This window comes from Rhinopithecus bieti, unplaced genomic scaffold (assembly GCF_001698545.2).
Source record: "Rhinopithecus bieti isolate Rb0 unplaced genomic scaffold, ASM169854v2 scaffold_3041, whole genome shotgun sequence".
NCBI lineage: Eukaryota > Metazoa > Chordata > Mammalia > Primates > Cercopithecidae > Rhinopithecus > Rhinopithecus bieti.
The window spans coordinates 3,678,321-3,694,436 of record NW_016804262.1 but is presented as its reverse complement, the minus strand read 5'-3'; the positions used below and the strand labels follow the sequence as shown (position 1 = coordinate 3,694,436).

The window sequence follows — 16,116 nt, the reverse complement described above, 5'->3', positions numbered from 1 at the left end:
AAAAAAAAAAAAAAAAAAAAAAAATTCTGATCTTTGGATTTACAAAGCTTTTGAGCTTTAGAGAAAGGGAAAGAGGAAGAGGTGAAAATGACTACTGAAGGTAGGACTGTTTATTTTTGAAACTTTACACATGCTGAACCACCCTGTTTTTTTTTAAACAAAGATTCGTATGTATGTTCCTAGAATAGGAAATTACATGTTTGTTGTCTCCTGATCTCTGAAATTACTTCACAGGAGACAATTTGCATAATTTTTTTTTCTTTTATTGCAATATGGTATTAAGAAACAAGAGCTTCACTCTCACTAGGTCACTGCAGATCTGGTTAGACTCAAAATGAACTTTACTATTTAATTTTCTTCCCCTTGTAAGTTCGTAAATTTATGTATGTGTTTCTGAACTGAGTTCATGGTCATCAAGAAGTCTTTGCTTTAGATGGGTACACAGAGGATACATTGGAAAAAGCAGCTTGCCATGCATTAAAAGGAGGATAAGAAAACAATAAAATTAAGATGTTTTAAGAGCCAGATTCCTGTGGTAGGAATGATTGGATGTGGGTTATATTCATATCTGGGTTTTTTCCTTTTCTCAGTCAGATTTTTATAAATTAACAGTAAAATGGTTCTGTGTGTTTGTGTGCATGAGAGAGAAGAGAGAACAACATAGTGTTTTCATCATTTTGAAAAGTAGCCTATATCCCGTGTAAGTATCTTAGATCATAACTGCAGAGTTAGAAACAGTGGTAATATATTTGCTTCAAAAAGTTTAGTACAAGTGCATATAGCAGTTTGGTAATAGGACTTTTAAAATTAAAATTATCTTAATCTCAAATCCAGTCCAAGATTTACATACTGAAGCCCAGAGAGGTTTAATGACTTAATGTATGTTACAAGTTAGCATTCAGTAGATATGTTGGGAAAAGTTCAACATTTTTCTTATTAAAGAGGACTTACAATATTTTCTTTAGTCTAGCAGATAGTAGATAGACGGTTGTTCAGTGTCTTTATGATGATACTAGACAGTTTCCAGATTTTTTTCTCACTTTAATGTTTCCTCTAACTTCCTAGTTTTTAATTAGAAATCATATATTGTATCTTCAGGACAGAGATCTAATCTTTTTTTTTTAGTTCCACCTTTTTCTGTTAAGAACTGTGTTTTTGGAAACAGAAATGTCTGACTGAAGAACCTAGATTGTGATTTATGGTTTACAAAATAGTTTCCCCTACATTCTACTTAGTTTCTGAAGTAGTCCTGTGAGATAGATAGAAGAATTATAATTATCTCATTTTGCAGAGGAGAGAAGCTATTGCTTATGATGAGGAACACAGAAAGAACTTGAACCCAGGCCTCCTTGTTTTACCCATTGCCCCAAAACTGCTCTGAAGTCTAAGCAGTCTACATACTTTATGACCTTAAACTGTATGTACTTAGACAGGGCTTAACAACTGTGAGGTGAACTTGGCACAGACTCTACTGTCCTGCAGATAAAACAGACCTTAGCAGAGAGAACCAGTCAGAGCTGTTCACTCTGGCTGCTTTCTCTCTGAATATTTCCCTGTGTTCTCAGGCACCTGCCCCTGCCCAGCCAGATAGACAGTTTCACTTCTAAATCATTTAAATGACTGCATTATTCTTTTGTTGCTTTAAGAAAATAGGTATCATTGATTGACTCAGCAAACATTTATTGTCAGCTTATTCTAGGTACTGGGATACAAAGAAGAATAGTTTCTGCCTTCAGAAGGCTCACAATCTAAAGACATGAAAATACATAATTATAGTGATAACTGCTGTAGCATAAGATGTTAATCATTTTACCAAGTAATATAATCCCTTATCAGTACTGGCGGTAACAGCTTATTGCAGTTTAGTTTCACAAGTATTCCAATTACCAAGGCTTATCAAGGATATGGAATAATTCCTTATATTTCATTTTGCAGTCTTGTTACTATCAAAATGATATTACAGAATTAGTCTAAATTTTTAATGAGCTAACATTATTCCATGGAAACTGAGTCTACTGTGGGGTGTTTTTCAAACCAAGTTGACTTTAATAGATTTTAAATTTTATTTAATTATATTATCTGGCTCTTTTTCTATGTGGTTCATATCTTAAATTAATATGGTTTTGGCAAGCACACTTTAGCCTTTTGCTTTTGAAGTTCTGCAGAACTTTGCTGTCTCTTGAAGCTTCTGCCTTGATGAATGTAAGAACTGTACAGTCTCTCCCATTGTGGTAGTTGTAGTGTGGATGGAATATGAACATACTTACTATGCTTAGTTGGCCTTTTTACTTGTGTAAAACATTATTTATATGTCACACCAACCAGGAATTAGAATTTCGAGGCAGAAAAATAAGCAGAAACATTTTATAAGATTAACAGTATTGTGTTGTAGTTGAACCTATTTGGTTGAGTTTTATGTAATTGTTATGAAATAATTGTTTCATACCTTATACATTTGCATCATTTAAAACATCGTAAAACACCAGAGACATTTAAGTATGCTTGCATTTCAGATTATTTAACGTACTACCCTTTATTGTGTTTTTTTTTTTTTTCATGAGACAGAGTCTTGCTCTGTCATACAGGCTGGAGTGCAGTGGCGCAATCTTGGCTCACTGCAAGCTTCGCCTCCCAGGTTCACACCCTTCTCCTGCCTCAGCCTCCCGAGTAGCTGAGACTACAGGCGCCCACCACCACGCCCGGCTAATTTTTTGTGTTTTTAGTAGAGATGGGGTTTCACTGTGTTAGCCAGGATGGTCTCGATCTCCTGAGCGTGATCCATTTGGGAGCACTTTCGGCCTCCCAAAGTGCTGGGCTTACAGGCGTGAGCCACCATGCCCAGCCCTAATTGTATTTTTTAAATGGGGAAGATAATAGAAATCTTTACACACTATACTCTCTATTTGAACTTCTAAATTTACCTCCCAAATATCTTTACATATTTACATAATGGAAATAGTTTACTTTGGGACTTCTGTTTTTATTAGAGCCATCTTTTACTTCATCCAGTTTTCCTCCAAGGGTAAGACATTGATTGGATTTACCAAAATAGATTATAATCAGAGCTTAAATAATGAGCGAATACTGAGAGATTATGATAGAAGAGCTGATACAGTTTTTGTTTGAATTTCAGTTACCTCCTGTACTTTGAAGCCATAATTTTGCATAAGTAATGCATACTTTTCTAAGAAGCATTCAAATATTGTGTGTCTTATATCTGCTGGGAATCATATATCTGTAGTAATATTGCTCTCTGTAAAGTCTTATTTGGTAGTTTTTTATAGCCACTTTTTAAATTCATAGATCATCTATTACGTACTGCAAGTCAGCATTCTGATAGCAGTGGTTTTGCTGAAGATTCTGCAGACTGCCTATCCCTTAATCATCTTCAGGTAAAATTTTCTGTTCTAATAGGCACTATGATTAACTTCCTCATTTTAAGGCAATTTTTCTATTACTATATATTTTAATATTGAGTCTGTGTAATCTTTATTTTTCAAGTGACAGAACAAAACTCCTGGCATGTAGATGTTATCTAAGCATTTGACTATAAATTTTAGATTTCATTAATTGTTCTCTCTGAATATTTTTTTAAAATATCTATCTTACCCTTAATTTTTGGACCACCAGTAAACAGAGATTATTGTGATCATTAATTTGTTTTGTCTGTTGTTTTTCTTATTTTTTTAACCATCATTGTATTTCACTATTTTACAGTAATTGTTTTGCCTGTTTAATAACTGACATTAATTGTGGACCTATAGCTTGCTGAGTGTTATACTGATTTTTACACTAGGCTGTGTGAGATAACCCAGAGAACAGGCGCATCTTTATCGTCAAGAAACGTATAGTCTATGTGTAGAGTACACAGAATGCACACAAGAAGCATTTGAAACATTTTTAAGCAAATTCTAAAGAAAATTGGGATGAGAAAACTCCCAAAGAGCTTTTAGGAACATAGCATTTAAGGGGTAAACAGACAGGAGGTATATCTAAGGTCACTGGGAAAGAATAAGTGAACAGAAATACTGGGAGATGAAGGAGAAACTTTCAGAAGGTATGGAAGAAAAGATAGGAACGTTGACTGTTTTTCAAGTATGAATGATAGCTTAAGAGTGAGGGGTCTTTTTGTCTTTTATAATAACATGGAATGACTTGGGGAAGGTGTTCAGCTAAGGGAAAGAACTGTAAGAGAAGAATTGGTTCAGAAAAATCCGAGATGAAACTGGAGAGAGACCCTGCTCTTGGAGAGGATATTGATCGGGAACCCAGATTGGAGCGGTTCGCTTTGAGTTTCCTTTCAGAAAGGAGAGAAGGAGGGAATGATGGGGAAAGATACAAGGAAGTTTATAGATATTGGGGAAGAACATTAGGAAATGTTTGTCCATTTTCTCTATGAGTCAGTGTGTGGTATTGAAAGGAAAGAGGGAGGTTGTTGGAAAGGGAATTTTAGGAAAACAGTGAAGTTCTGAAATAGTCTTTGTGAGAAAGTGAGAGGAAGGAGGGATGTAGTTGCTGCTCAGGGGCAATAAAACAATTTTGAGCAACAGCAGGGCCATAACTGCAGTGGACACAGTGAAATTATAGAAGCACCATGTTGGTTTGGTATTTTGTTAATGACTCTTCTTACATATATTCTTCATCTTTCCACCTGTTTTCTTTTCACAGGTTCAGGAGTCCTTGCAGGCTATGGGGAGTAGTGCTGATAGTTGTGACAGTGAGACAACAGTTACATCACTTGGTGAAGACCTTGCCACACCAACAGCACAAGACCAGCCTTATTTTAATGAATCAGAAGAGGAGTCTCTCATCCCTCTTCAGAAGGGACTAGAGAAGGCAGCAGCAGTTGCAGACAAAAGAAAATCAGGTAGCCAGGATTTCCCTCAGTGCAAGACCATTGAGAATCTAGGAACTAAACAGTCCACCTGTAGTTCAGGGGATCATGTTACTGAAGTTACTGAAGTGGAAGAGGATTTGTTTCCAGCAGAGACAGTAGAGCTACTGAGGGACGCAAGTGCTGAAAGTGATGTGGATAAAAGCAGTGAATGTGAATTTACTCAGTATACCACACACCATATTCTGAAATCCTTGGCTTCTATTGAAACTAAATGCAGTGATATGAGCTCTGAAAATACAACTGGGCCTCCCTCTTCCGTGGACAGAGTTAATACAGCTTTGCAAAGAGCTCAAATGAAGGTTTGCACTCTGTCTCATCAAAGGATAGGGCGTAGCCTGCTAAAATCAAAAGATTTGTTAAAACAAAGGTACTTATTTGCAAAAGCTGGCTATCCTCTAAGAAGGTCTCAGTCTTTACCAACCACCTTATTGAGCCCAGTAAGGGTTGTGTCCTCTGTCAATGTTCGACTATCTCCAGGAAAGGAGACCAGATGCAGCCCACCTTCCTTCACCTATAAGTACACACCCGAAGAGGAGCAGGAATTGGAAAAGGGGGTGATGGAACATGATGGTCAGTCTTTAGTGAAATCGACCATTTTCATTTCTCCATCATCTGTGAAGAAAGAAGAAGCCCCCCAGAGTGAGGTGCCACGGGTGGAGGAGTGCCACCATGGAAGGACTCCTACCTGTTCCCGGCTTGCTCCACCACCAATGTCTCAGTCTACCTGCTCCCTTCACTCCATCCACTCTGAGTGGCAAGAAAGGCCCCTGTGTGAGCACACAAGAACTCTGAGCACTCACAGTGTTCCCAACATATCAGGGGCTACCTGTAGCGCCTTCGCTTCCCCTTTCGGGTGTCCTTACTCACATAGACATGCCACCTACCCTTACCGAGCGTGCTCTGTGAATCCTCCTTCAGCCATAGAAATGCAGTTGCGAAGAGTATTACACGATATTAGAAACTCACTGCAGAATCTTTCACAGGTATGAGAAAAAGTTATCTTTATTAGCTTTTTTCTTTTACTGCTCTGAGCACTTTTTAATTCACAGAGAAGCTAAGACACATCAAGTATGAACTACCTCTGCTTTATTTTCTGACATGTCTAAACTTATCTGCATCTGTCTTCCTTTTCTATCTTCCCTTCTGTTTCAAGGGAGAAGTTGTAACTAATCCTGATCAAAGTCGATTTCTCTGCTCTTAAGTCTGTCTCCTTTCCGAGAGGAGAGATTTTGCTCATTAATTATCCTCCCATTTTTAGTCTACCGTCCATTGTCTTTGTTTTAGGCTAGAATCTTTGTCAAGCCATTTCTATTATTAAAAAATCTTCCCTCTCAAAGTTCTTTCTCTCCTTTTCTCTACTGTTTGAACATGTTGACTACCTTTTCCTTTTCCAAGTTTTCTCCCTGTTGGCTTCTGTGGCACCACGTTCTCCTGGTTCTGCTCGTAGCTCTCTGACTAAGCTTTCCCCTTCACCTCCTGACCCTCGATGCTGTGCACAGAGTTAGTCTACTTCCACTGGACTCAGAGACTGGAACTACTCCAGACCAGAAAATAACAAATCAGGTAAAGTGTGGATTTGATTTAAAATGCTCTGTATGTCTTGTCACTTTTTTTTTTTTTTTTCTTTTTTTGAGACAGAGTCTCGCTCTGTCGCCCAGGCTGGAGTGCAATGGTGCGATCTCCACTCACTGCAAGCTCCGCCTCCCGGGTTCATGCCATTCTCCTGCCTCAGCCTCCCGTGTAGCTGGGACTACAGGCGCCCGACACCACGCCCGGCTAATTTTGTATTTTAGTAGAGACGGCGTTTCACCGTGTTAGCCAGGGTGGTCTCGATCTCCTGACCTCGTGATCCACCCGTCTCAGCCTCCCAAAGTGCTGGGATTACAGGCTTGAGCCACCGCGCCCGGCCGTCTTGTCACTTTTAAAGTCATTCTCAGATTTGTTAGTGGACTGGAAATAATTTTCCCAAAAAAGCTTTGAAAATAAGTAAGTTGTCTTCAGTTATGCTTTTTACGTTTTCTTGAACATTCTCTCTGAACAAATCATATTTAGACAATTGAAGAATTGAAGAAAATGACAAAGTAATATAGTCATGAGAGCATTCAATAAGGAGTCAGGAGGCCTAGAATGAATCTAATAAACCTCTTATCGTGACATAGTAGACAGGGAGCCACCTGGAAAGTAAAAATCAAAGGTGTAACTTCTCAAGTCATAATAAGATATACCTTCTCCTAACTAAGTTTTATCCTCATGACAATTGTCCCCTAACTGTTTTCTGAATGGGGACAATTTCAGAATGTGGGTGTTTCTTGTTCTTCCTTACAAAATATGGTTCTGTCTGTGACGGAGATGTTTAACTTCGCAGCTGTAATTATGTCAAGCTGGGGATTTCCAGGGCCCTGTCCACCAGTACCGTGGTGCATCTTTCTAGGCCACCTTGTTCTTCTGCTCCAGCTGTGGTCTGTCTCTCCTGGATGTCCCAGCAATAACTCAGCTAATAAATCTCCCCACGCCAACCCCACCCCACACTAGTGGACAGATGCTTTCTATGATGTGCAACTTAACTATCTCTCCAGCCTCATTCCTTAGCTGTGTGTTTCAGCCATCCTGAAGGACTATGCACAGGGCTCTAAACAGTTGTGTGTTCTTAGGTATCTGCACATGCTGTTTGTTTTGTTTTGTTTTGTTTTGTTTTGTTTTTTAATGAAAAGATGAAGTTTCTGTTTGTCGCCCACATGGAGTTCTGGAGACAGTGGTGTGATCACGGCTCCCTGCAGCCTTGAACTCCTGGGCTTAAGTAATCTTCCTGCCCTGGCCTCCCAAAGTGCTGGGACTGCAAGCCACTTTTTTTTTTTAACCTAGATCACCCAGCCTTTGCCTTTCTTTGCATAATCAAGCCCTACTTACTGTTAAGGCTCAGTTCAAGTAGTGTCACCACTTTTGGGAAAGTTCATGTAATATGAATTTTTGTGTGTCCATCATAGCACTCCTTCCACAGTATTACCATTTTACAACATTTCCTTTATTTTTCTTTACACTCTGAGAACACCTGAAGGCTGGGAATACCTTTTATGTTTTTATCTCACTGCCTAAAATAGTGGCATATAGGAAATGCTGAGATGTCTAAGAAAGACAACGACGATTGCTTGCTACTCTCTCCAGGGAGTATAATAATCACTCTACTCTCATGATGATATTTGCAATGACTTCTACACATTTTTGCATTTTGATTTTGTTTTTTTTTTTTCACTTTTGCTGTGAACTATGTATGTTCCTTCGCCTCCTCCTCCCACATAGATTGACTTATACCCGGAACAGCTAGCAGTAATAGGTGTCATTGGAAACTGATTTCTTTTTTCCTGCTTACAATATGAAGGTTTTTTAGATCCTTTTGTCTTAACGAGAAAAATATGTAGGCTCCACATTCAGCCTTTTAACCCTTTAAGTGATTTGGAAGTATTCACTTTAACATTGATTTTAATCCTACTTTTACTTTTTTGAAGTACCCTATGATGAGAGGACCTGATCTTGCTGCTGCTCCATATAGTACTCAGAAATCATCTGTTCTACCTCTTTATGAAGTAAGTTCTTACTTACATCTTTGTGTTTCAAAATAATTTGTAGAATTTAGAAGTGTAATTTTGTTTTATTGCATTCTAGAATACTTTTCAGGAGCTCCAGGTAATGAGGCGGAGCCTGAATTTGTTTAGAACACAAATGATGGATTTAGAATTGGCAATGCTGCGTCAGCAAACCATGGTTTATCATCATATGACTGAGGAGGAAAGGTAAAAGTTCATTTTGTCTTAGCACTCCTCAAAAAGCTTTTCATTCAAAGTCTTTTCAACTTATATTTTTTAAAAGTAGGTTTTGATTCTACTGCTGTGTACCTTGTATCCATTTTGTGAACCAGTGTAGATAAAATTAGTCATAGTGTTTTACTAAGTAAACTTGTGTGCCTTCAGTATCCTAAGGGTGATTGTAACCAGTTTTCCAGTGTTTGAGATATTTGTGAGAGGAAGGGGGAAGAAAGACCAATATCCTTGTGGATATACCTATTGTAGTTGATATTGTACTAATTTATAGAACCTGAGATTTCTGTACCTTCTGTTAGCATATAGTAGTTGTTGAAAGATTTGTGATGAGGAATCTCCAAACTGCATTTTTCAAACTTTGTGCCCTTCACCATACCAATAGGTTTGAAGTTGATCAGCTCCAGAGTTTGAGAAATTCAGTCCGAATGGAACTTCAGGACCTGGAACTGCAGCTGGAGGAGCGCCTCCTGGGCCTGGAGGAGCAGCTTCGTGCTGTGCGCATGCCTTCACCCTTCCGCTCCTCTACACTCATGGTACGCTACCTGGAGGGTGGTCAGAGTTTTCACCAAAGGTTTATTTATAATGTTCTAATAATTTAGGACTTGTGCCTTCATTTCAAGTCATTTATTTTAATGGTATTAAAAGCATGCATACTGTTTAAGGAGCTTTCCCACAAACCAGTTGATTGTACAGTTTGTAATAATTGTCATAAATAGTATATTTAGAAATATGTTGAAAAATTTTAATGATAAATTTTAATAAATGGAAAGAATAAGGGTTAATACAAAAGTTGAGTGTTTTTAAAGGAAAAATGATAGTGAATTAACATATGACTAATGTAAATTTTAATTGTTGCATGTAACTGCAGAGAGCACAGATATGTATTTTGCTCAGTTTTTTTTTCTCGCCTTTAAATAAAAGCATTCCCTTTAAACTTTTCTATTTTGGATCTTATTCCATATGTTTTTAAAGGAATCAATGGTACTGTATATTTATTTTAATATATATATTATAATATTTTTCTAAATATATAGATATCTATCCAAGAGAATAAAAGAAGTATCTTTTGTACCACTTTTCATACTTCTAATGTTTCTTTCCATGACATTTGAACTTCAACAGTTGTATTCTTATTTTTGCAAATATCTTTGAAGTTGTAGAATATGTTGCTTTGAAATGCTGAAGTAGTGAATTATTATTCTTTACCTTAACAATGTATTTGATTTTGTTAAAAAGAAATGGCCTGAATATACACACATACACTTATGTGTATATATACTACAAATGAAGTAGAATAAACATTTGTGTATAAGCACACATATATGTATAGTATAGACTAAGAATGTTCTATATTGCTAATGAATGTACTTTTCAACATGATTTGATTTTGATTTATCATTCTGAGAAGTGTGTGTTGGTGACGGGGGAGAACTAGAACATCCTCTTTGCATATTGTATAAGTTTTAACTCACAATAATGCATTTTATGGGATCTGTGACACTTGAGGGTAACCTTTGTGACATAAAGGGATGCTTCCAGGCATTTAATTAGCCAATTAATTTTATTATGAAAGTCTTGCAATTTGAAAAAAATATATGTACATTATAATTATATATGCATGTATATATATATATACACACATACACATATATCTATTGTTCTTACCTTTTCAGGGAATGTGTGGCAGTAGAAGCGCTGATAACTTGTCATGCCCTTCTCCATTGAATGTAATGGAACCAGTAAGCTTCTTTTCTCTTAAATCACTGGGGAAGGGAATGATACAACATTTCACAGACACATAGTTTCCCTAGTTTAGATGAAATATATGTTTGTTTTAAATACATAATTTGATAAATTATAGTTGATTGGAAGTGACTTTCCCCTTTGAAAGTCCATTGCTGTCTGAAGCCACTAGACAGCCACCTTAATTACAATAGTGATTTATCTTTCTGACTAAAGGAGGTAATGCACCATAAAAAGCATGTACAGTGGCTCATGCCTGTAATCCCAGCACTTTATTTAAGTGGCTGAGTTGGGAAGATTGCTTCAAGCCAGGAGTTTGAGACCAGCCTAGTCAACAAAAGACCCTTTCTCTACAGAAAATTTAAAAATTAGCCAGGCATGTTGATATGTGCCTGTAGTCCCAGGTACTCAGGAGGCTGAGGTGGGAGGATCGCTTGAGGCCAGGAGCTCAAGGCTACAGTGAGCTATGATTGTGCCACTGCACTCCAGCCTGAGTGACACAACAAGACCCTGTCGTTAAAAAATAATAGGCCAGGTATGGTGGCTCATGCCTGTAATCCCAGCACTTTGGGAGGCTGAGGCAGGTGGATCAGCTGAGTTCAGGAGTTTAAGACCAGCCTGGCCAACATGATGAAACCCCATCTCTACTAAAATACAAAATTAGCTGGGCATGGTGGCAGGCATCTGTAATCCCAGCTACTTGGGAGGCTGAGGCAGGAGACTTGCTTGAACCTAGGAGGTGGAGGTTGCAGTGAGCTGAGATCAAGCCATTGCACTCCAACATGGGTGACAGTGAGACTTCATCTCAAAAAAAAAAAAAAATTGATTTTTAATTTACACTTCAGGAGAAATGTGCTTTCACAGTATCATCCTGGGTTCTTTAGGTAGTTAGAGCTGTAACATGACCACGTTTTTAACAGAAATCTGACTTTATTGTGTTAGACAGATTGGTTCATTTGGGGGCAAAAGCACTATGAGTAACTATTTTTCACTAGTTACTCTTCCTTACAAGTGATTTGGACACCTTGGTGGTAACAAGTAAAATTTCATTCCACTATGTATTCTGTTCACCTGTTTTGTTGCTTCATCTCAATAGGAATTTACATTTTACTTACCACTTTTGCAAATAAAATTGAGTAGTTACTAAATTAATGGAATAGATTTATGTCTTTACAAATTACATGATTTTAGGCAATAACAACAACCAGGACTTTAACCTTTTAAGCTACCAATCTTAATTCCAAGAGAGAAGAATAACATTTTTTTATGATCTCCAGGTCACTGAACTGATGCAGGAGCAGTCATACCTGAAGTCTGAATTGGGCCTGGGACTTGGAGAAATGGGATTTGAAATTCCTCCTGGAGAAAGCTCAGAATCTGTTTTTTCCCAAGCAACATCAGAATCATCTTCTGTATGTTCTGGTCCCTCTCATGCTAATAGAAGAACTGGAGTACCTTCTGCTGCCTCAGTGGGCAAACCCAAAACCCCATTAGTGGCAAGGAAGAAAGTATTCCGAGCATCGGTGGCTCTAACGCCAACAGCTCCTTCTAGAACAGGCTCTGTGCAGACACCTCCAGATTTGGAAAGTTCTGAGGAAGTTGATGCAGCTGAAGAAGCCCCAGAAGTTGTAGGACCTAAATCTGAAGTGGAAGAAAGGCATGGAAAACTCCCATTAATGCCAGCTGCTGAGGAAATGCATAAAAATGTGGAGCAAGATGAGTTGCAGCAAGTCATACGGGAGGTGGGTAAAATCTATGTTTAATTCATTTATTTGGAGGTATGTGTTAGAGGAGATTTTGTTTGAATATTAATTATTTACAGGATGTTCTTTTGATTCACTGTATTCAATAATTTTCACAGAGCTTTTAAATTAGCTTTCCTATTGATCAAGTTTGTATCAATTAAGATATATTTGTAATGGCATTTCTGCAAATTTCATACTCTAATGTGAAATAATGACAGTTCTCCGTGTTCACTTTGGTGAAAAAGATGTGTGAAGGACTCAAACATACAACATACTCTTTGGATCTCTTGTTTCCACATCTACAAAATGAGGAATTACAGTTTAGATCTCTTCAAAGATTAAAAGCTGCATTTTGTAGCCGGGCATGGTGGCATGTGCCTGTAGTCCCAGCTACTTGGGAGCCTAGGGCAGGAGAATCTCTTGAACCCGGGAGGTGGAGGTTGCAGTGAGCCAAGATCACGCCATTGCACTCCAGCCTGGGCAACAGAGCGAGACTCCATGTTTAAAAAAAAAAAAAGAAACTGCATTTTATAATTTCAATTGATAGGAGAAAATGATTTTGTGATTTTAATACGTGTAAATAGATTGATTTGGTTTGGTGTTATTTGTTCAAAAATCAAAATATATTAAGAGAAGAGGGTTTGCCCTAAGTGATAGCAGCTTAAGAACTTGAAGAATTACCATAGTTATGGATGACCAAAAGAACTGCAAAAGAAAATTACATATGATTAGTAGTGAAAGTTCAAAGGTTGAGAAAATTAGTAAAATAAATGTTTTTTGCACTGAGATCAGGTAATAGGAAGGAATAGAATATATCGTTTAAACAGCTCAATGCAATTATCTCTGTTTACCTGTAGTATCCTGTGGATTAAATTGTACATAAGCAAATGTGAAATTTGCCATATATGCAGCTTTCTAATATTTCATTTATGTTGAAACAAATCACATTTCAAAACAAGCATTATAGTAGAAGACTTCATGTCTGTAATTTATTTTCATGATATGACTCTACCAACTAAATGTTTAAAAGGTCTTAATTCTATACATTTATTTTTCCTACAAATGTAATTATTTTTGTAAGTTGGTTGTGGCTGCCTAATGTTTAGCAAACTCAGCATTCACCCTACTCAGTCAGGTGTGTCTATGATTAGTAATCCATTCCTATTTACATGTTTTATATCAAAGATCAGTTTTTGAGTGAAATTATGTAATTATTCTTCTCCACACTACATTTGCTAACTGAGGAAGCGGGTTTTAAGGTAACTTTTTTTTTTCTAGAAATGTGATGTCTTTGTTCCCCTTAGCTTGCTTTGGTATGAAAGTTTTCTTTGAAAACTTTATATTGCTCTTTTAGCACAAATACTCCATTCAGTGCACACTTGAATCCTCATTTTTAGAATTTTAATGGTGTGATGCGTCCTGGAGGTGATTTCCTAAGAATAAAGTATTCATTTCAGACTAGAACATTGATTCTTTGGCTTATGAGACATAGCATAGGGAAAATTTAGTTATTCCCATTAGGCTGCCTTGGTCCTAGAGAATTAATCATTTAAAAGAACCTCTCTTTAAATATGGAAGATTTTATAATTTGCAGACACTTAAACTGACATGCAAGGCAAATGTTCAAAGAATTTTTCAGAATTTATTTAAACCATTAATTAGAAACTACTTAGTTCTGAATTTGGCATTGTCTTGAGGAAGTTGGGTTTAACGTTTATTCTTTTCCTCTCTACAAAGGACCTACCCAGCAAAATATGTATAGATCAAGCAAGGCATAAGAGGAGTATTGTTGTACTTAAGAAAACAAATTATTTTGAAGTACTTTAAAAGCACATTTAATAGATAAATTAGTTTAATGCCAGTTATAATTTAAAAAATAATTTATGTTAATATTTTCTTAGTTACAATAGTTTTCTGTTTGTTTATAAAGTATTTAAATTTAGGTTGGATTTTATTCCAGTCATTCAAATTGGTAAACTTTTACCTAAAACATATTCTACTAAATTCCAATTTTTTTTTGAATCTTGGTGTACAGCTACCAAGAAAATTAAATTAGATTCTGTCTTCCTAGCAGATCTGAGCCCCTAATCCCATTAACAAAGCCACCATTCAGAAAGGCAAGATTTAATCTTGGGTTGAACAGTTTTGCAGGTGAGGATTAAGCATGTTTGGCAGGCACTTTCAGGAAAGTTTTCTTACTGCATTCATGGATGCATGAGAACAATGGTATCTGTCAGGCCTTTGTTTCTTTCATTGTACCATTAAGTGAGTTTTTGAAAAGAGCGTTTTCATCATTTATAACGTGTTAATACAGTAGAATTCTTTTTTTGAAGGACAGCATTGAAAGTCTTTGCAGACAAATATTTAACACACTCATTACATAGCTAAACTTTTGTCATGTTAAAGATACCTCTTTTCTGCATGTGCGTTGTAGTAGGAAAAAAGTACACACTGTCTTAAAATTTGCCCAGGTCATCTGTGATGTATGTGATCAGTGGCCTGAAACTGTTTGCAGTTACTTTAAAAATGTATAAATGTGTGTAAATAAAAAGATTACTTAATAGGATGAATGAATACATGCCCACAGAAGCCAATTCAGCAAAATTAAATGTCAAAGAGTAAACATAGATTGCTTTGTGTTTAGAGAGTTCTTTGTTAATTGAAGTTCATAGACTTGGTTCATGCCTTTTGGGATCTTTATTAGAACATATCTGACATGTTTTACCCATGTATTTTGATAAATACACAGCTTACTCATGTATTCTTATGGAAATTTCTTTTAGTGATCACTTGTTGTAATAGCTGCCACTTAGTAGGCACTCAATAGATGCATAATAAGTGAATGCGTTCCCCCATACTTAAGACTTGAAGTCAGTCTTTTTGTATTGTCAATAAGCATGCCTTTCACAATCTCAGGTAGTCTGTATTTAGCCTGCATTTTTTTGGAAATTGTGCTCATAAAGGTAATTTTACCATCCATCCCAGGGGAGTTTCCTCAATTCTAATCCTTCTAACCTCTCCATAGCATGGGAGACTTTAGAACTAAATTATTTGTCCATACACTTATTCCTTCAATAAATTATTAAAGACATTGTATCATTTTCAGGGCCATTTTATTTATAGTTTGCTTGTTTTTCTGCTTTCTCTTCCTTTCTGTGTCTGATACTGTCTCTTGCCCTTGAGCTTTCTCACTCTCTCATTGATTCATTCATTCAGACACTTCACTGAGTTCTTACTGTATGCTGAGATACACTGATAAATGAGACCTGACCTGCTCGCTGAAGGAGCTCACAGTACACCTTCCATCTGACCTCACCCTTCCTATTCTGATTCCCTTCTGCTCTCTAGAGGGAACTGTCTTGGCAGTCAGCCTCCATTATAATCCCCTCTCATTTGAGACCATCTTGCTACAGAGTTTTCTATCTCCACTGTCATCTGAAATTGTTCTTTCTTTGTTGTGGCATACCATGTAAAAGCTACCATTCTCTGAGAATTCTAGCCCACACTAGTCTCTCATTTACCAGAATTTCTTCTGTTATTATGTCATTAATGAATTCTTAAATTATTTTTCCTTTAGTATTTTATGAAACCGAACAGGTGCGGTGGCTCACGCCTGTAATCCCAGCACTTTGGGAGGCCAAGGCGAGCGGATCACCTGAGGTCATGAGTTCAAGACCAGCCTGGCCAACATGACGAAACCCCGTCTCTACTAAAAATACAAAAATTAGCCAGGTGTGGTGGTAATCCCAGCTACTCGGGAGGCTAAAGCAGGAGAATTACTTGAACCTGGGAGGCAGAGGTTGCAGTAAGCTGAGATTGCACCACTACACTCCAGTCTGGGTGACACAGCAAGACTCTGTCTCAAAAATAAATAAGGAAGATATTTTATGAAACAGTGTTCATTTTGTGTCCATTG

At 37.1% G+C, this 16,116-nt stretch overlaps 1 protein-coding gene across 1 annotated transcript in view; it reads left to right on the top strand.

The window, feature by feature from the left end:
• The window catches only part of ITPRID2 (ITPR interacting domain containing 2), a 31,948-nt gene extending 19,465 nt beyond the window's left edge, over window positions 1-12,483 (top strand). Inside the window, exons 9-16 of the mRNA XM_017867430.1 lie at window positions 62-100; window positions 3,304-3,392; window positions 4,669-5,880; window positions 8,401-8,478; window positions 8,558-8,685; window positions 9,095-9,245; window positions 10,386-10,451; window positions 11,733-12,483. Coding sequence (XP_017722919.1) covers window positions 62-100; window positions 3,304-3,392; window positions 4,669-5,880; window positions 8,401-8,478; window positions 8,558-8,685; window positions 9,095-9,245; window positions 10,386-10,451; window positions 11,733-12,218 — 2,249 coding nt within the window. The 3' untranslated portion in view covers window positions 12,219-12,483. The remainder of the gene's footprint in view (window positions 1-61; window positions 101-3,303; window positions 3,393-4,668; window positions 5,881-8,400; window positions 8,479-8,557; window positions 8,686-9,094; window positions 9,246-10,385; window positions 10,452-11,732) is intronic.
• The last annotated feature ends 3,633 nt before the right edge of the window (window positions 12,484-16,116 follow it).